A 20,185-nucleotide genomic window follows, 5' to 3' on the forward strand; every position below is an offset into this window, starting at 1 on the left:
AAAAATTATTATATAAGTTGGGAATAATGTGTTGGTTTCTCTGAAGCAAGTGGATCTCATTCTCATTATATGAAACCCATAATTTTTATAAGAGGATCCACACACTCTACCCATCAAATAAATAATCATCATAAAGGGTCAATGCAGAAGTGAACAAATTTTTCAAATTCTGAGTTAAATGAATAGAAATGTAATATGTTATTTATATTAAATTTACTTAGATTATGTGTGTATGTTAAGATTGATCGCAGAAACAATAAAAATATTGGCCAAAGCACCATATAGAAAGATTATTGCCAGAGTACTTGATTAATGTACAAATAAAAATTTTTGAATTTATCCCTCTTAAATTTTGTTCTTGATCATTTTCTCAGTAGCCTATTCACTTAGACTTGTAATAGCACACACATTGGATTATTTAAAAGAATATTTAGTTTAACTTATGAAAATCTGATATAAAATAATTTAACCTCATGAATATTTAAATTTTTAACAATTATATATTTAATTAAAGTTATTTTGAGTGATTGATGTGTTTGATAAAAAATAATTTATAAATATACTTATATTATTAAAATGATTAAAAAATATATTAAATAAAATTTATGATGAAATTTTAAAATTTAAATGGTAATAACATAATAAAATATTTTATCAAATTAGTTTTATAAACACTAAAATTAAAAAAAAAAAATCTCTTATATTTTTTTTAGTTTATAAATTTAAAATTTATTATAAATTTATTTGTAGAATTTATTAGCCAATCAAATTAGTTTTATAAGTCAAGATAAACACTCTTTGATTATAAAGAATAAACAAATGTGAGTATGCAAGAATGCAAATTAGTAATGGGATTTTTGGTAAAACAAGTTAAGAATAATTAATGGGCATCTAGCTAAATGCATTTAATTCATAATGTTGTGTACCCAATTTTTCTCACTCAATCTATGATAAATAATTCACATTGATCCTATTGAACGAGAAAATTAAGATGCCATTCTTTTTTTTTTTCACTTTGTAATGAGGAATAATATGAATATATCTTGATGATATGGAGAAGTTGAGATTTAAACCTGAATCTTTCAGATAAATAATATGCCTTTTAAGGCAATATGGCTGTATTTTCCCCAAGCTTCATTGCCAAGGTTTTCTTTTTTCAGCTAAGATTGGAGTAGACTTCTGGGTAACCAAGCAAAAGTTTTTGGATTGAAAGGTGGGCAGAAAGCCCATGTGTTCTCATTGTATTGGATTCTTGAAAGCTTCGTGGGCTTTAGTTACTTGTGAAGTTCACGTCTCAACAACGCTGGACCACTCCCTCTCTTCTTTCTAACCCATGTTTCTCTCATAATTCAAAGCCTTTTTTTATATATATATAAGAGAGAGAGGAGAGATATGGTAGCGGCAAAGTACAATTTTGGTAGCAGAAAATAGACAGAAATTTAAAATAAAGAAGAGAGGGGTAACCCAAAATCAGGGGCAGCTTTCAATGTCCCAAATTCACGGGGTTTACGCGAGCAAAATTAAAGGCAGCTTTCCAACCCAAACTAACAGCACCATAACTCCAACTTCTTATTCAAGATTTCTTGTCAACCTCTTTATTATTATTATTATTATTGACATTTCTTTCATTTTTCATTTATGCCACTTAAATGTGGTCCAACTTTCCACTTGCCTCCTTTCCTCCTCCAATACTTTTTATTCACTGGGCGCTACTGTCTGCTGCTTTCTTTTTTTTTTTTTTTTTTTTTAAATCCCATTGCTAATTATATAATAATATAAAAAATATATATATATAATAATATACAATATTACAATTTATATTTTTTATTATTTTCGTTATTATTAATTGGTAAAATATTATGTAAAAATTACGTTTTTTTTTACTGGAAATAATATAATTTACCTAAATATTTTAGAAAATATTGAATCAATAATTTAATGATCAAAATTTTAGCGGTCAGTAACCCTTGAAATTTTCAAAAACCATGGACATAATAGTCTTTTCAATAAAAATGAAATGCAAATTACCATAAGTTCATAAATTTTAATCTTTAAATTTTACTTTTAAGTATCATTTTAATCCTTGAGTTTTAAGATTAAACTAATCTTTAATTTCTACTAAAATAAAAGATTTAAAAAAAACTCAAATATTTTTAACAATCTTAATGAGTATATAAAAATTTAGAAGTTTTAGATATATAAATTTATATAAAATTCCCTCTAATTTGTTTTTTTAATATTAAAGTTTTGGAATTAAAAAAAAACACTGTTCAAAGTTTAAAACGGTGATAAAATTATAAATTAAAAAAGTAAAAAAAACGTTAATTTTAAACAAAATTATATTTTCGATTGTTTATAACAGCTTAAAATCCTTTTAATTTTAAAAAAATTTGAAGATTTGAATTTTTATTCTTAAAATGAGAAATATATTTATTTTTATATATATATTTTTAAATAAATTCGGTCATTGGCAATCATAGATAAAGATGTTATTGGTTCTAGTAAAATTCAATTTAGATAAACAAAATTAAATTTCTAGTTAAGTAAAAACTATTTTTTGAAAGAAAAAAAAAATCTAGAAAGGAAGTAAGAGAGTTAGTGAAGGTAGACAAACGTAGGGATGGGGAAAGTAACAGTTGAGGGTGGGAAACCAAATGCCGAAAAGAAAAGACAAAGTTAAGGTATCAATTGGGTGCGGTGAAGTAAGAGGCTTCACGAGATACTTGCCACCTCAATCCTCTCATATTTTTATTCCCAATTATAAATCATAAATTTCGTGCCCTAAATGTGCTATCAAATATATAATTTCTCCAAATTTTATTTTAAAATTTTGCAATTTATATTTCTTAATTTATTTATATAACCATACTATAATATCTTTGTTGATCGAAGAAGTCTATAAATTTCCTCGACTTAATAGACTTTTGATCACTAATTTAGATGTTAAAATTACCATAAATTTCAAATCTTATTGACTTCCTTTCAAATAAATTATTTATAATAAAAAATTTATTGAAATATTATAAAATCATATTAATTTTTGTTTCTTTTAAATTAAAATTTTCGTTTTAAATAAAAAAAATTAATTGAAATAAATTATTGTACAATTTTAGTTTATAAAACGGATAATTTTATGATTTGTAAAAAAAAAAAAAAACACTATATTAATATTGAAAAATGAATTTGCATCTAATAATCCCCTTGTCATATCAGTAATGATATTAAGCTTTATTAATTGTATGGGACATTTTGATTAATGGTAAGGTAATTATTAATTTGTAGCCTAGTTTAGGCTATAATGAGGCATGCATCTGCTAAAATGCTTATTTGCTGATTTTTCCATACGAAACAAAAAGAAAAAGACGTGTCATCGTATGATGAATATATGCCACATGCTAATCGGGACCACTGCCTTGTCGTTTAAAAAAATGCGGGAGAATTTTGTTGTAATATCTTCAATTTTAATTTTCAATATATTTAGATTTTTATAATTTAATAAAAATGATAAATTTATCACATCAAAGAGGGTCAATTGATTTTTTTTTAAATTATTTATATATTTATTTAATCGATTTCTCATTAATTTATATATATTAAACTTTTTTTTTAATGAATTATATACTTTACAAATGAAAAGTCAACGGATTTTATACATTGATCCCGATTTTTCTTTTTCTATATCCACCACTAGATGGTAGATCGGTGACCCTAGTACCCCTGAATTATTTGTTGTGCCGCCATCAGTCCTTCTCATCGCCAACCAAGGCTGCTCTCCCCTTTACCACCATTTAATGACCTTAACAAGCCCTTTCAAGCGACAAACAGCAGCAGACAATGCAATGATTTGAGGAGAGAGAGAGAGAGAGAGAGAGAGTTTTTGCGATGCCGCACACTTTCTAGTGAGATTAACATCAAATGGACTTGATTCTGTCGACAATCAATTTCTATCAGCCAAATGAATATTTTTCAACTAGCTTCAACCTTAGCATATCCAGAGACGCAAGGAGGAAGATAAATAAAATTGAAACTTTTCAGCTCAATTTCGACCAAAAAGCAATGAGTGTAGACGATTGGACACCAAAATTATGATCCTCATCCTGCAAATTATGAGGTACAATTGAAACTTCATAATTATTGTAGTTAATTTATTATGTTGTGTTATAATGAATAGGTTTATATTGCATATGGAGAGTGGATGTTCGTACTATATGACCTGTTTAAATTAAGTTGGTTGACACTTAACTAATTGAATTTAAGCGAAAATTCAATTATTGGTAATTAGATTGCATTCTATTGAATGCCATTTAATATAGTCACTAAAATAATTTCATTTCTTATATTTTATATTATTTAAAATACGCTTAAGTGAGTAAAAAAAAAAAACTAATTTTAAACTCTGTGGATAAATTGAAATTGAAATACTATAAACACCTTACTGACCAATAAAACAAGTTTTTGAAAAAAAAAAAAAATTTATCCTACTCTGTTTTGAAGAAAAATGACCATGAGTTGAATATTGAATATATTTTACTATTATTTAGTTTAAATTAAATATAATTATTTTATTATAAAAAATTTAATAAATTTTACTATTTATTTTATTAAATTTTTATAAATAATATTTTTTAGTAAAATAATTAATTATAAAAAATTTATTAACTCAATAGAAAAAATAAAAATTTTCAACATAATAAATTATTATATTTTCCCAATATTTTAAATTTTAACTAAAATAATAAATTTTAAATGTGAAATGTATATGGGTTTATATTATTTGATATTATTTATAATATTTTTTAACACTATTAAAAATTATTACATATATTTTTTACTAAAGAAATTTTATTTTTTTTTATTAAGTTAATAAATTTTTTATAATTAACTCTTTTATAGAAATAATCTAATTTTATAAATATTTAATGAGATGACTTGTATATTTATGTTAAACCATTTTAATATTTAAATAATTTTACTTTATATTAAATATAGTAACTATAAAGAAAGTTATATCTAGCATTATAATAAATAAAAATTTTAAATATTAAAAATTTTTAAATTAAAAATATAGTGATTATAATTAAATATATATTTTGAATTAAATTTGAAATATTTTTTTAAAAAATATAAATATAATATAAATATATAATAAATAAAATTTAAATAATATAAATTTATTCATCAAGTTAAGGTTCAGTTCAGTAAAGAGGAAGGCGTGGACCCGATGTTTATCCAAAGAAGCACGCGATGTTGAGGGTAGAGGCAAGCGTGTACCAGTGATTAGTGTAACGTTCAAAGAGAAGCGTTTCACATCCTTCTCAACAACCCAATTTTTTCTACAACAGAAAGCCATTTCCCTTTCCCTTCTGCAACGTCCACTCTCTCTCTCTCCTTCAATCCTACTCTTTATCTCATCTTTTTCTCTACAATTTGTTTTACTTCCCTCACTTTCCAGAGAAAATATAACAGAAATCCAGAAACGAAAATGCTCTCTGGACTAAATGGCAGTGTCTGGACGGAAGATAAAGAAGCGCAAGAATCCACCGCAAACAACAATAACATTAGCAATAGCTGTGATGTGATGGAGAGCAAGGAAGAGATGGGTTCCCTTTCTACCTTCAAATCCATGCTCGAAGTAGAAGAAGACTGGTACGTTACAAATAGTACTATCCACAATCATCAAGATACCATCAGAGATATCACATTTTCACCAAATCTTACTGACCCTGATAATCTGTTGCTTCACCCTGTGGATTCCTCCTCTTCTTGCTCACCAAACTCCTCTGTTTTCAACAATCTAGACCCATCTCAGGTGCACTATTTTATGCACTCAAAGCCTACCTTATCTTCACTCCTTAACGTAGTCTCTAACCCTTTAGAGCATGATTTTGATTTGGGCGAAATTGGGTTCCTTGAGAATCAGGCAACTACTACTACAACCACAAATGCCTCACCTTTGCTAAACAGGGGAGGCGGAGTCTTAGGCAACTACACAGATTTGAGCCCAAATAATCTGCTTAGCACTTCTAATTTATGCTCTGATCCACTCTTTTCAACTACTCGCACGCTCCAATTGCCCGAAAGCGGTTCAGGGTTTACAGGATTTAGGGCTTTTGTTGAGAACTCGGGGAATACGTTGTTTTTGAATAGGTCCAAGTTGTTGAGGCCTCTTGAAACTTTCCCTTCAATGGGAGCACAACCTACTTTGTTTCAAAAGAGAGCAGCTTTGAGGAAGAATTTGACTGATAATGGAAGCAATTTGGGGGTTTTGAGTGGGATTGAGATTGATAAAGGAAAGAGAGAAATGACTCAGTTGGGCGAAGAGAATGAGAAGAAGAGAAAATTGGGTAACTTAGATGACACTGTGGAGGATGTAAGCATTGATGGGTCGGGTTTGAATTATGATTCTGATGAGTTAACGGAGAATATTAAAATGGAGGAGATTGGTAAAAATGGAGGGAATAGCTCAAATGCAAATAGCAGTGTCACTGGCGGTGGTGTTGGAGATCAGAGGGGGAAGAAGAAGGGGCTCCCTGCTAAGAATTTGATGGCAGAAAGGAGGCGCCGGAAGAAGCTCAATGATAGGCTGTACATGCTAAGGTCTGTAGTCCCAAAGATAAGCAAGGTAAGAATTTCTTTCCACCATTTTCTTGTGAATTCAAGTAATGTGTTTTTACTAAAATTTTATGTACCACTATTAGATTCTTGCCATCATTCATTCTAATGTTTGTTTTATGTGAGAGAGATACCTCCTTTTTTCATAGTTCTTTTGTCGTTGGAATTTGTAGCATCTTTTTTTTTTTTTCTCTGAATTTGTAGCATCTCTTGTTTGGCATGTTGTGAAATTAATATGATAGTTGCATTAATGCCTCTCACACGGACACTGGTACATTGCTTTACTTTCACCATAATTTTTTGGGCCACTAGCGCAGAAATAAAAGATTATAATGCCTCTCCATCAATAAAGCCGTTGCATTTTACACATTCTCTCTCTCTCTCTCTCTCTCTCTCTCTCTCTAATTTTAAATGAAGAGGGAAAATCTTATTATCTTGAATTCCATTACCCATGTTTGGTTTTCTTCCTTCCTCTCAACAGTTCTTCTCTATCTTTGTCTCTTTGAATTTCCACGTTCCTGATAACCATATTGTTTCCAGTTGCTCCCGTATTATGTGATTTTTAAGCTTGTCAAGGCTGTACTCGTGCACTTAAATTTTTAGTTTATTTATTCCTAGGGTGAAACAATTGTGATCTTTGTTCAGCAATGACAATTTCAATCCTCCTACTCGACAACTGTTTTTTGAGTTTGTTCGAGACATATGAGAAGAAGGGTTGGAACCAGATAAAAAAGCAGGTTGGTTTCGACTTTTAACCTCTAAGAAGTAACAACTAAACTCTTCCTAGTCCATCAAAATTAGGAGATTGTACCTACTGCGTATGAATTTGCCAAGCTTCTTCGCAACAGAAACAGAGTGGACAGCTGATTTGTATAAGTTAGATCATAAAGCATTTGCATGGCCATTAATTGAGCATAGGACTACAGGAACAGGAGTGATGTTGAATCTCTAGTCATTTCTCCCCTTTTTTTTTTTTTTTTTTAAAAACATGTTCATCTGGTAGGCTCCAGGATTACATTGCACATCTTATTGTTTATTTTAAATAAAATGTTGGTGAATTGCTCATAAAAGATAAAGATAAATTATTAAAACTTCAGAGTCATGTTTTATTTATTTTTTTATTTTGTTTAAATTTCTTCTGTTATTTGGTTTTGCAAAAATAATATAAATTCAGTCCACTTACTGAAGAACTAAGCAAATTCATATGTCTATTTTCCTGGAATCTGATTTGACTGAAACTGGGCACTACTTCCAAAATTTTGCAGCAAGTTTCAGCTTGGACAGGAGAGTATTGTGAGAATGTTGAGAATGTTGCAAAAATAAATTCCAAAGAGCAAATAGTATTTTTATTGAATGAAAAGAATCTTTTTTTATACACTTCAATTGACTCAAATACTGATTGATTTTGCTATTTATATACTAAAATCTAACTAAATAAAATAATATCTCGTATAATCTTAACCACTAATCAGGATTAAATCACTATTTTAAAAATTGAAATGCAAAAATTATAGAGAAAAAACTCAGTCTATTTTCTCTATAAAAATCTTAAAAATTATTAACTTTAAAATTTGTGGGATATTATGAATACTAAATCAATCATATTTGAATTGGGTTCCAGCATTGAAGTTCATTTTTAAAGAACTTACGATTTTGAACGGGATTGATTTAGAGCTTTATTATTATTATTATTATTATTATTATTATTATTATTATTATTATTATTTTAGTTGATGCTCCTCTTAAAACCTGGACTATGAAAGGAATTTGAATATCTTGCCACTTTTCAAGCTACTAAATAAACATATATGGAGTTTTGAACTTTTTTGCTTCATTAAAATGACACATTGTGAGTTATATTGTTGCTGTGGCGACAGATGGATAGGGCATCAATCCTTGGGGATGCAATTGAGTACTTGAAGGAACTTCTGCAAAGGATCAATGACCTCCATAACGAATTGGAGTCAACTCCTCCTGGCTCTTCATTGACACCCACAAGTTTTCACCCCTTGACACCCACTCCATCAACCCTGCCGAGCCGTATCAAGGATAAGCTTTGTCCCAGCTCATTGCCAAGTCCAAATAGTCAACCAGCAAGGGTAATTTTTTCTCTTATGCTTCTGGAATTTTATTATTGCCTCACTTGAATTTGCCTGGATTTGCTTCTCCTATTTTCTATCACCATGACGTTTAGTTTCTGCTTCTAAAATGTTCGTAGAAATCTCCATTTGGGCACCCAAACCCAACATTCACAGTTCTGGATTGGCCTATTGACCGGTGACTTGAACTTCACTTCAAAGTTCAAACACTACTTTTTCTCCTTCCTTGTCTTATCTTATGGACAAAGAGAAGAAAAGAAACTTTTCCCATTATACACCATTTGGTGTCTTTATCAAGCAGAGAATGTAAAGAGTTGGTTTAACTTTTTTGTTTTCCCACGCAGGGAAACTTTTTGGTATAGGAATCAGCAATTTATGTCTTTGTTTCTTCTGGATCTTCAACTTTAGGTTGAACAAAAATTAAGAATATGTTTCAATGATGCAGTTTTGGTTTTTCTGTACAGGTTGAAGTCAGAGTGAGAGACGGAAGAGCTGTAAACATTCATATGTTTTGTAGTCGCAGACCAGGTCTCCTGCTCTCTACCATGAGGGCCTTGGATAACCTTGGCCTAGACATCCAGCAAGCTGTCATCAGTTGTTTCAATGGTTTTGCCATGGATATCTTCCGAGCTGAGGTACATTTTCCTTCTGTATCAATTCGTAATCTTGTCTTTTCTATAGTTTCAATGAGGATTCAAGCATCTCATGTTTGTCATCCAAGAGAAATGTCTGTATTTATAATTTGAAACTTTTTTCCAACAGCTAGATTCTTTGCATCTTTTCAAGTTATATTCCAGTACTCTACCATGTCTAAATTTGCAAAATCTGAGATGTGATCCTGCTTTTAGCTCATGTGGAAAAAATATATATTTATAGTAGTCATACAGCTGTGTGCAAAACCTTGATACTGATGTATTATTATTATTATTTTTTTCTCCAGCAAAGCAGAGAAGGGCAGGATGTGCATCCTGAGCAAATTAAAGCTGTACTCCTGGATTCAGCAGGTTTCCATGGAATAATTTAGCAGTCTTAGAACCTGGAACTTCAAGTATTCTTTCAGAAAGCATAAGGTTATATGCAGTAGCTATCTTCTTTCTCATGCCAAGGGGTCTTTTGTAATATCAAATATAGTCGTTTGCCACCAAGAGTTCTTTAGAAGAATCAGAATTCTGTAATTTTCTGCTTGTTTTAAGCTTTTAAATGAAAAGCCCTTAATTCTGTTATTGAAATTTCTGTTGATTGGTCATCAGCAATACAGCAGCAGAAATGATGAGAGATCTGGTGGTATTCATAAGCAAATAACACTAGATCATCATGAACCCGACAAATAGCATACCCGCTCCAAAATCTCTCCAGACACATTGATGGATGCCAAACGCGACGCTCTTTGGCTCATCTTCAGCTTCTTTCTTAGTCTATTCAAACGCAAGTACAGGGTCGATCAACGTCTTTTACCATTTTTATTAAAGCAATTATTAATAGTGAAGATGCACCCTATTTTATAAGACCTCGCATCTCACGTCATACCAGCAAACACAAAGGCTTCACTATGATTTTTGTTTCTTTAATTTACAAATCGATCGGCTAAGCAACTAGTTCCCAAAGTATCATATTCATACACATTCATTATTCATGGCATAAGGGTCAAAGGATGATTATTGACCCATATTTCCAACTGACTCTGCACTTATTTAATTTTACTGTTAGTTAATACTTTTTTTTTTTTTTGAAAAAACTGTTGGTTAATATTTAATTATAGATATTCTGTAAAAAAAAAATTATATCTACCTATTATTGTTATACATAAATAATTAATAAAATTATAAATTATATTATTATTAACAAATTTTAAGGGTAATTTAATCCCAATTAAAAAAACTCAAATCCACCATTAGTGGAAAAAAAATCTCAAAATTGAGCTGAAATAATCTATTAATTATAATAGCGCGAAGGCTTCAAAAATTGAGCTGTTAAAAGGTAAGGTATGATTTTATTTTTTAAGTTTATTTGAGAAAAATAATTTTTCAGAAGGCAAGGCATGATTTCATTTTTTTTTTCGAAGTGTGAGTTTATTTGAGATAAAAACTTCTCAAAAGGTGCGTTAGGATTTTTTTTTTTTTTTAAGAGTTTATTTGAGTCTCTTTTCAAAGGAGTTGACATTAATATCTTCTAAAACCCCATTTTTTCAATCGAGTAAACTTTAATCGATCCGGCAACGTCTGCATCTAATGATTGAACCAAACATCCCTCACCCTGATAGATTTAACTTGAAAAAAACAGTAATAAAAAACACTTCATCCAGGAAAATATCTAACGTTTAACCAGTCCCGCAATGGCTCATAGAGTGGGCACAGCTTGCCGCCCCCCCCCATCAATGTGATTCCCCACCAAAGGGAACAGAGCACATGCAAAAGTAGAGGACTATAAAATCTGCAACTAACGGTGTTTCATCAGGAATGGATCACTCAGTTTCTACCAACCACTCAGTTGTACCCCTATGTACACAACATACAATTCATGATTACGTACAAGCTACATCTTACAGCTCATTTGAGACTTTCAAGACAAATACTTGGCACTTACGAATCCAATAGCACCAACAATTAAAATTTATGATACATGTAGAAAACAACAAAATGAACTTTAGAAAATTGTAGACTAGCCCGAAAAACCACTAAAAGATGTATAGACTTACATTCGATAGAACATAGATGGGGGAGAGGGTAAAACTATGTACAAGGTGGGGATGGATTAAATAAAAAAGGCAGGGCTACCATTGCCTTGCTCAGCATAGGGGGTATATATATTTTTATATATCTGTGTGTATAACTAGATACCATACAATACTAACTCCATTAAGAGGTCCAAAATTGGGTATAACATTCTTGCCATCTATTTCTGAGATAACCAACAAGCTTTGCCATCTTAAAAGAGGTAGAATCGCTCCCATCCCAATTTTTCCAATTGAAATGGGCATAAAAACCCTTGCCCCGCTTGCTTTTTGTTGAAAACCTGACCAACGAACAAGAGACAGATTCACAACAATCAATCTGACAGAAAGATATATTCAATAAAATAATTCTGATTCTGAGAAGGGCATCAGAGGCATTCTATATGCATATATAATTTAAAAAGTTTTTCCGCTTCATAAGTCTGAAGGATAACACACTAGTCCATAATCTAGAAAATTACCTCACCCAAGAGAACCCAACCTAACAATTTTCAGTACCATGCGCTGGAGGAAGAGGTAGGCATTTCACTTCTTTTGCATCTACGCCCTCCACATCCAACAAATTCTCATCACCCTTTGAATTTAAGGTCCCTGGATTCATCTTTTGTACCTCCTCTCTTGTATAGATAAAAATCTTGCGAACCATGCCAACAAATTCCCTGATTTACACATAACATGCACCAATAAGCAAAGGCCACAATCAGAAAGAACGGATGTGCACCACTTGTATCTGAATTAAAAAACAATCAACAAAAGCAAAACAAAATAATCCTTACTGCCAGGGATCATCTCCAACAAGCATCATATCGCCCTCATCATCTGTATACACAATCAGCCAATTCTTTTTGGGAGCCATTAATTCACCATCAAATTCAAACAACCGATCCAATTCAGCAATCAACTCATCATAGTTGTTGAATTTGGTAAGATCAACAGACCTTCCAAGTGCAATGCCCTGCTTGTGAACCTTCAAGTTTAAAAAGACTATTTAGCACTTCTTTCACAAAATACCAATATTAACCTAAAAATATAACATCCATTAATGAGTTAAAAACCTTGGTACAACTCCTAGTGGAAACGTTTTGAACTTTGCCTTGATTGTCCCTCGTATGCAGGGCACCAGCTTGGACTTGTTTCTCATGCTCATTATCATCAGCCAGTTTAGAACCCTTGGATTGTTCTGACCTTTGATCACATTCCATTACACGAAGCTGCTGACTCTGAGGATGTGTACTAATGGGCTCATTGACCGTGTTCCTATGTGAAGCTGCTGGTTCCAGTGTAACAGGATTACTAAACAAGGGAATGCCAAACAGCTTACACTTTCCATCCGTGGATGTGACAGTCTCATGTTCTTGTACCAAAATAGGTTTTGAAACTCTCTCTCTTGCATGAGCGTTATTATGAAAATGAGATGGTGGTGGGGGAGGCATCAACCAGTTTCCATGCGATTGCTCAACTCTATGACCATTAAGCATTGGATACTCATTAAACGCACTGCATCTGATATTTCCTCGTGCTTGAAAAGGCATATCACGACCTTCTACAGGAGCCTTCATATTAGACTCTGATAACCTGAGGGAAAGACCAGATGACATCAAGGACCATGGACTGGCAAGCGAGTTAATCTTGCCTTCCTGATCTAATGCAAGTTCTCTGCTAGCGGCTGCTGCAGTTTGATCAACAAAGGGTACACCAAATCCATGGGAGGAATCAGCACGTGTCCCAAAGCCTGATAACAAATCTGTGTAGGTTGGCTCCTGCCTCCCAGAGGTCATCCAACTCTCTGATCCATGCCTTCTCGAAGCAGATATCACATCAATCTTCTCTTCATCTATGGAAGATGGCCACATTAGAGATTTTTCAGCAGTGTTAGATTCATTGCTCTCTGCAAAATTGCCTCTCAAGGTCGAGAATTCTTGACCTTGCAAGACCCTGGCATATCCACTTGGTGTTGGAGGGTCTACAGTTACTTTGGATGAACCTAACCAATCGAAAGGATTCGTGTCATTCAGGCATTAATTTGATCTAAAAATTAAGACCTACAAAAATCTTACTAGTAAAAGAGCAAATATACACCTTCTCTGGTAAGAACAGAGGAGTCTGGGGATGAAGGCACCATATGAGATCGAGGCCTTTTGGGCCTGGGCACAGGAAGGGGATTCAATGCGGGAGGAGCCAGTGCAGGTTCTATGCTCCATGGTGAAACTCTCTCTGGGCGAGGCATAGTGGAGGTTTCATCCCATCTCACCTACAAGTAACAATTAAAACTCTAGTTTAACACTTCAAAACAAAATATCATACACCTCATGGTGACTTGAATACTACCTTCAGGCATCTCCATTTGGATTCTCGCCACCTTTTGGGATCAGCATCTTCAATTCCAACAATTGTACCAGTAAATCTACAATAAGAAAATCAAAGACGACTATAATACAATGTCCCCTATGGAAAGAAAAACCAACCTAGAGTAGAAACACTAAAGTAAACAAATTAAAAACAACCAACAGGTACACTTTAAATAGTTGAAAAAAGAGTGAAAACAGCAACTTCCACCAGAAAACCTTAACAAGCATAAGCCATACCTTTGCTCAGGAGCTTCTTCTCCTTCAAATCTCATTTTAAACCTCATTCCAATGGAATAGTTGTTCTTGACAGACTCCATGTATCGATCAACTGGAACAATGAACTCAGCTGGGCTTGTCCTGTAACAACACATTTACAAGGGTATATAAAGTCAAACACAGCAAGGAAATTGCAAATTCAGTTATCATGACATCATCTAAATGAGTTAAGCCCTTTCAATACCTGTTACAATAAGTTTGTAAAGAAAATACCATTTTTTTCCTGCAATTACCCTACTATGTACAGTGCAATGAATAAAATAAACCACTTACCTTGGCTTATAATAAACAGTAAACATGGTTCCCGTAGAGATGGCATGCCATGCAGTAGCAAGCACACCCAGATGCATGCTGACACTGGATATGACAGATGATGGAACATTACCCTGCTGTCTCATTGCACGTCTAACACCAACTCGAAGTTCCCCATTCTCGCCCCTGCAAAGTGAATGCCAAAACCACACATCACTCCCATCCGGAAACTTTACAATTTAAAATACAAGAAATAAATAAATATTAAGAAGTAAAACCTTAAAAATATAAACGCATCACCAGCAACAAGCCTTTTTGAGCTAACAAATACACTCCATCCACTTTGAAGCAAGTGCCTCCGCGGTTGACCTAGGATTTGACATTATCATGTAAATTTAAGCAAACATAAACACAAATGCTACAAGAAGACTACATCCCCTTCCTCTTATCATAAATAAAAACAGTTTATTTCAAGCATATAAAAATTTCGTAACCAAGCTGGAATGTGTCTGTGATCATTACCCCGAAAGATATGCCTAAAACGCCATTCATTTCCATGCAAATCCTTGGCAACCAATTCCTGTGTTGGAGGTTGCCTTGACATATCCTATAATAAACCAAACATCAAACATCAACTCAGAATTTTAGGTTCAACCAGTAAAAAATATTCAAAAAAGAAAACGGGAAAAAAAAAAGAAAGAAGAGAGAGCAACACACTGGAATCACTGGTCACAAGCAGACTTGATACTAACCAGAGGTGGCAGACATTCATCTGCATGTCGACGAAGAACAGAAAACCCACCATGGGTACTTGTATCTGAGGCAGTTAAGGTTTTACAAAATGAATGCACATGAAACCGTGGAGGAGGAGGTAAGGGAGGCTCCTTGTCCACTGCACTCTCATCTTGCTGACATTAAAAAAAATCTAATTATCAGATATCCAAAATTCCAATTGCACATCAACCCCTTCAGTCCTTGAATAATACAAATCAAAAATTTAAGAGCACTTACGTTGGGTTCAGGAAGCAAAGTCACTTGCGCAAATACCTCATCTGTATCTGGCTCAGCCTAAAATCAACAGTTGTACCAACAGTTAAGTCCAGATACACAAATCCCTCCTAAAAAGCGACTTTAGATCACCCTACCTTCAACTGGACGTTGATCACGGTACACAAGATCTTAGATGGAAGATCATAAACTGGCATCTGCTGGTCCGCCACCTGATTTGTGGACGCCGCCACCTAACCCATTGATACCAAGATAATTAAGCCATAAACAGCAAAAACTTAGGGGAAGAAAAAAGAAACTTCTTGAATCACGCATCCAACTTCAGTTTTTTGTATTACCAACTAAAACATTTCTTTAAAAATGAAACATTAAAATTTTGAAAGCAAAAAATTAAAATCCAGAAATCCAACAGTAAATAAAATCGACCCACAAAAACGCAAATGGGGAAATTAGAGGAAAATCTGCTCAACTTTTAGCTGTGAAGGAAAAATTCTAAAAAATAAGAATGGTAAATCAGATTATTAAAAATGAACCAAACCTGTTCGATGTGTCCCTGAGGGAAGTAGAAAACGCGCTCTCCTTCACGAGGAACGGTGACCAAGGGGCCGGCACAGGCATGCCAAAGCTCCGTGTAAAGTGCCGTTTCGGCGTCTGAACACACGCGCGACCACAGAACAGATTACACGAAGCAAAACACGGAAAAACGATAAATAAAAGACTTATATCACATCCAATTGACGATAACATAAAAAAAACCTGCACGAATTTTTACCTCTTGCAGAGACAGTACGAGTAGAATGGCTTTTCTGTCCTTCCATGGCGTTCCTTGGGTCGTTGGGTTCGCTATAACCCGAAGAGAAGCTGTCTCCTCTTACGTTTCCACCGTTACCCTTTATTGAAATCTCCGAAGAATCCATAAATCTCTCTTTGTTCAACACAGATCTCTCATTTAAAGCCTCAAATTCAAAGCTCTACTTCATATAAACTAAGAAATTCCCTCTCTAATCAACCATTACTACTTTTCTACCTTTTCTTTCTCTCTAAACTCAGTAACAGAATATAAATCTTCAGTCTCAGACCTAGAATCAAAAGCTCTACAACTTCTTGACCAACAAAATCCTGCTTCAGCCACCAATTTACTTCCCTACTCTCTCTCTCTCTCTCTCTCTCTCTCTCTCTCAGAGTCACTTTCCCGTCCTTATGCAAACAGAACAGCGTTCCTCTCTTCTCCTAGCTATTGCTGCTCAGCAGGTACACAAACTCTCTCCTTCCTCTTTTTCTTTATTCTTTCTCCTCTCTTCCTCAATACCTTGTCTCTCTCTTCTCTATCATTCTTGTCGCTGAAAGAGGCCGAAACTTAACCAGGGTGGTCAAAACAAAGTGCAATAATTTCAACCGCAGTCAATTTTTAACCAGTCTTACTCCAAACCGGCACTCACCAGTTACCCTAACCTTTTTAGCCGGTATACTCCATTCTGGACCAGATAAAAGAGACACGATCGCCGTTAATTAATAAAGGCGGCTTTCGTCATGAACGACGTTCGTTTCGCTGTTAAAGGTTATCCACGTTGGGACGAATGGAAGGACTCCACTCAGGTAACGCCCGTTTGTTTTGACGTTAGTGGGAAAGCTGTTCCGTTTTTACGGGGAAATGGCTTTTGTCGTGCTATTAACGATGTGAGGCGAGTTAAGGAGGCAAGGAGGCTGGGTGCGTAGCTAACACATCTCGGCTCACGTTAGCCGTGATCGTTTTGTTCTTGTAGTTCTTTACTTATTTCCCTGGACTAAATGCGCTGGTCTTTCATGCGCCTGCGGTAGTAGGGTACGACAAGCCATGCACTGCGCTCTGGACAGCTGTTGTCGCCATGATTTATTGTATCGTCTATTTATCGTTGCAAAATCTTTTCACACGAGAAATTCATACGAGTCTTTCGCGCTTTTTATCAGTATTTCTAAAACCCGTGTGAAAATTAATTCAACAAAAAATATCGAATTGATGGGTCAATAATTAAATCAATATATTAATAATTACATTAATAAATACCTTCAAAAAAAGTTACATTAATAAATTATTAAAAAATAATAAAAATAATTATCTGTTAATATAAATAAATAAATCTATTTATAAGCTTTAATATTTTTGTAATAATATTTTTTATTATAAAAAAATATATTTTCAAATAAAAAATATACAATTATTAAATTAGCTCAATCAATTTAATTCTAAATTTTTTTTTATTAAGCTTTAGGTTTTAATTCCGCTTATAAATACTAAAAAAATTTATTTTGATTAATTTGTCAAAATAATCAAATCACATTGATTTACTAATTCGATTGGCTACATCAATGATATTATTTGTATGATGAATTATAAATTTAAATAAATTTAAATTTGATTTATCAATTTCATTTATTAATATAACTTAAAACTGATAATAATGACTTTTAATTAAATATCATGAGATGAGTTACATTGTAACACCCCTGATTTTATATATTATTATTGGGCTTCGTGTAGGTATCCTCAATTCGCGGAAATTCGACAGTTGTCCGGATCTGTGAATTTCCGGCCCGACAGACCCGTTACCGGAAAAGTCTCCGAATTGGGCCGAGGTTTTGGCTAGCCCCCCCATTGTCAGACGTCCCGAGCGCGTTCCCGAAGTCGGAATCGGCAAAGGTAAACCCGAACCTTGTTTTTACGTAATTTTCTAGTGTTTAAATAGGATTAAAAATCCATAAAATATTCGTGGTAGCTTAGAAAATTACGATTCTTTTTGCAATAGCTTAGTAATATTGCTAAGGACCGCGGGGCAAAGTTTTATAATTTTTAGAGCTTGTTTGGGCAGTTTTTGCAAAAATGATCAATAATAAGGACTAAATTGAAATTTTGCGTATTGTGATGGATGACTGATTTGATGGGCCCAGGAGGGGCTGTGTGATATGATTGAACTGTTGATATATGGATTGTGAGTATAGAAGTGTGTTTTGAACCCTTTTGCAGGTTGGGTAGGTCCTAGGTATAGGGGAGACTGCTGGGATTTTAAACGACTTAGGGCGTAATTGGTCTTTTTCTTTGTTTGTATTGAGTCAGATTGTATTAAATAAATGTAATATGATTGTCGGTGAGCGGGACGACCTTCTTCCTCCGCCCGGCCCGCCACGGTAATTTGTCGTCAAAGTGCGTGAGTAAAATATTAATTTTAATTGTAATTTCGATATTATTATATGTTCGCATGCCCATGCATCACTTATATGCATATATTTATTTAGTTAAACTCTAGGCACGATTTATGTTGCATTCATAATCATTAATATGCCATGGATGTTGTTGTGGTAATTTGGAGCGGTGTGCGTGCGTTGGCGTGCGTGTGATGTGGTGTGGACTATGGATAGGGCGGGGTAGTCACGGCTTGAGTAATTATTTGGGACCGTTCCTTGAGGGTAGTCACGGCTTGAGTAATTCTGGGACCCTCGATTTGGTTATTAAGTGGAAGTCCGAGCTTGAGTAATTATTGGCACCGGGTTGGATTTAAGAGAGTCGTATGGGGATCGGCTCCCATATGTTATGATTGATACTACAGGTGTGTGAGTGCTCCAAATTACCTTTTGATGTTATGATGTGAAAATGTTATTTATGTTGCATTTCACTCTCTGAGTGCATTAGTTCAGATAGTTATAGAGATTATAGTTAAGATTGATAATTTACTCTCTGAGTTGAACGCTCACTCCTGTTCAAAAATTTTTACAGGCCACAGGAGGATATTTATTCTGGGTTAACCTGCTTTTATACTTCGCAGGTTGTTTATCGATATTTGTGTAATTTTATTTACTCCTAGAATTTCGCATGGGTTAGCGATAATTATTTGAATTTGGTCCGTAATATTATATTCATGTTGGACACTGTAAACTTAATATTTTAAGTCTGTTTTGATGGATTGGATGAGGAGCCGAGCTCCCATTTATTATTATGTTGATGAGTATGTGGAGGGTGAGTGAGCTCCCAATGGATGGTTTATTGTGTTTACAGTCGGGTGAGTCGAAAACTCCCCGTTGGAAAGTCCATTTTATGGACGGACTCTGTCCGTTTGTTTACTTGAATTTGGGCCCTATGGGCCTTATAGTTGGGTTAATGAACAGTTAGGCTTACTACGGGCCTCGGGGCTTTAGGGTGGCCCAGTCCTAGTCTTTGGTCCGGCCCATAGGTTGGGTCGTGACAGATGTGGTATCAGAGCTTAGGCTCCAGATTCATAGGGAAAAATTATCTAAGTGTTGGGAAGAGTCTACTAGGAGTCACATGCGGAGTATAGGATTCTGTTTCGTCTTTTTCTGTAATTCTTTGTTTCTAGATTCTACGTTATACCTCGGGAAATATAAGATTACCTCAGTTAGTGTCTTGATTTTCGTGGAGTACACAAAAATGTGAAATAGAGTTAGTAGACATGTGAGGTCTATCATGAGGATACGTACTCCAAGAAATGTTATATTTTTGTCAGTATGGGTTTAAATGGTGTGCCCATTTCGTGCAAGGCACGAGTACATAAACGTGAGTCTTGAAAGTACAGTTGCCCTAGATAAGGATGAGGATACCACTGCAGGCAGTCATCAGTGGATGACCCTGTCAGAATAAGTTTATGATAATAGAAGATTCGAGAGAGATAAGAAATTAGGAGGCCTAGTCGGTCCGGACGTATCGTAGTAACTATACAATGTTCTCGATGTCTGCTCTGTAAGCTGATCAAGCAGACATGAGATTATTGTATAGAGCTGCGTGCATCCCCGTGGTGCTCCATAATGAGGGTGTTTGCGGATGGCTTCTGTTTTGGTACAATTATGCCAGAACAGAGTTCTATATCTGCAGA

The 20,185-nt window shown here is 33.9% G+C and overlaps 2 protein-coding genes across 3 annotated transcripts; one reads left to right on the forward strand and one right to left on the reverse strand.

Annotated features, from left to right (window-relative positions):
- Positions 1 to 5,217: 5,217 nt before the first annotated feature.
- On the forward strand, positions 5,218 to 9,940 carry LOC110659696 (transcription factor ICE1). 2 transcript variants are annotated; one of them, XM_021817703.2, is made up of 4 exons: positions 5,218 to 6,622; positions 8,490 to 8,711; positions 9,176 to 9,346; positions 9,652 to 9,940. In XM_021817703.2, exons 1-4 carry the CDS (start codon positions 5,483 to 5,485, stop codon positions 9,733 to 9,735), a joined length of 1,617 nt encoding a protein of 538 aa, XP_021673395.2. In that variant the 5' UTR covers positions 5,218 to 5,482; the 3' UTR covers positions 9,736 to 9,940. The 2 variants fall into 2 exon arrangements, with proteins under 2 accessions (XP_021673395.2, XP_021673396.2); XM_021817704.2 differs by lacking the exon at positions 8,490 to 8,711 and having other exon boundaries at positions 5,235 to 6,622.
- A 1,320-nt stretch (positions 9,941 to 11,260) lies between these two features.
- On the reverse strand, positions 11,261 to 17,022 carry LOC110659695 (auxin response factor 2A). The gene is made up of 15 exons (XM_021817702.2): positions 16,099 to 17,022; positions 15,865 to 15,977; positions 15,464 to 15,559; positions 15,330 to 15,386; positions 15,071 to 15,226; positions 14,841 to 14,925; positions 14,597 to 14,687; positions 14,340 to 14,504; positions 14,028 to 14,147; positions 13,771 to 13,846; positions 13,522 to 13,693; positions 12,498 to 13,426; positions 12,219 to 12,409; positions 11,904 to 12,101; positions 11,261 to 11,723 (listed from the first exon to the last, which is right to left on the reverse strand). Exons 1-14 carry the CDS (start codon positions 16,241 to 16,243, stop codon positions 11,924 to 11,926), a joined length of 2,574 nt encoding a protein of 857 aa, XP_021673394.1. The 5' UTR covers positions 16,244 to 17,022; the 3' UTR covers positions 11,261 to 11,723; positions 11,904 to 11,923.
- Between the last annotated feature and the right edge of the window lie 3,163 nt (positions 17,023 to 20,185).

This window comes from Hevea brasiliensis, chromosome 13, assembly GCF_030052815.1.
Source record: "Hevea brasiliensis isolate MT/VB/25A 57/8 chromosome 13, ASM3005281v1, whole genome shotgun sequence".
NCBI lineage: Eukaryota > Viridiplantae > Streptophyta > Magnoliopsida > Malpighiales > Euphorbiaceae > Hevea > Hevea brasiliensis.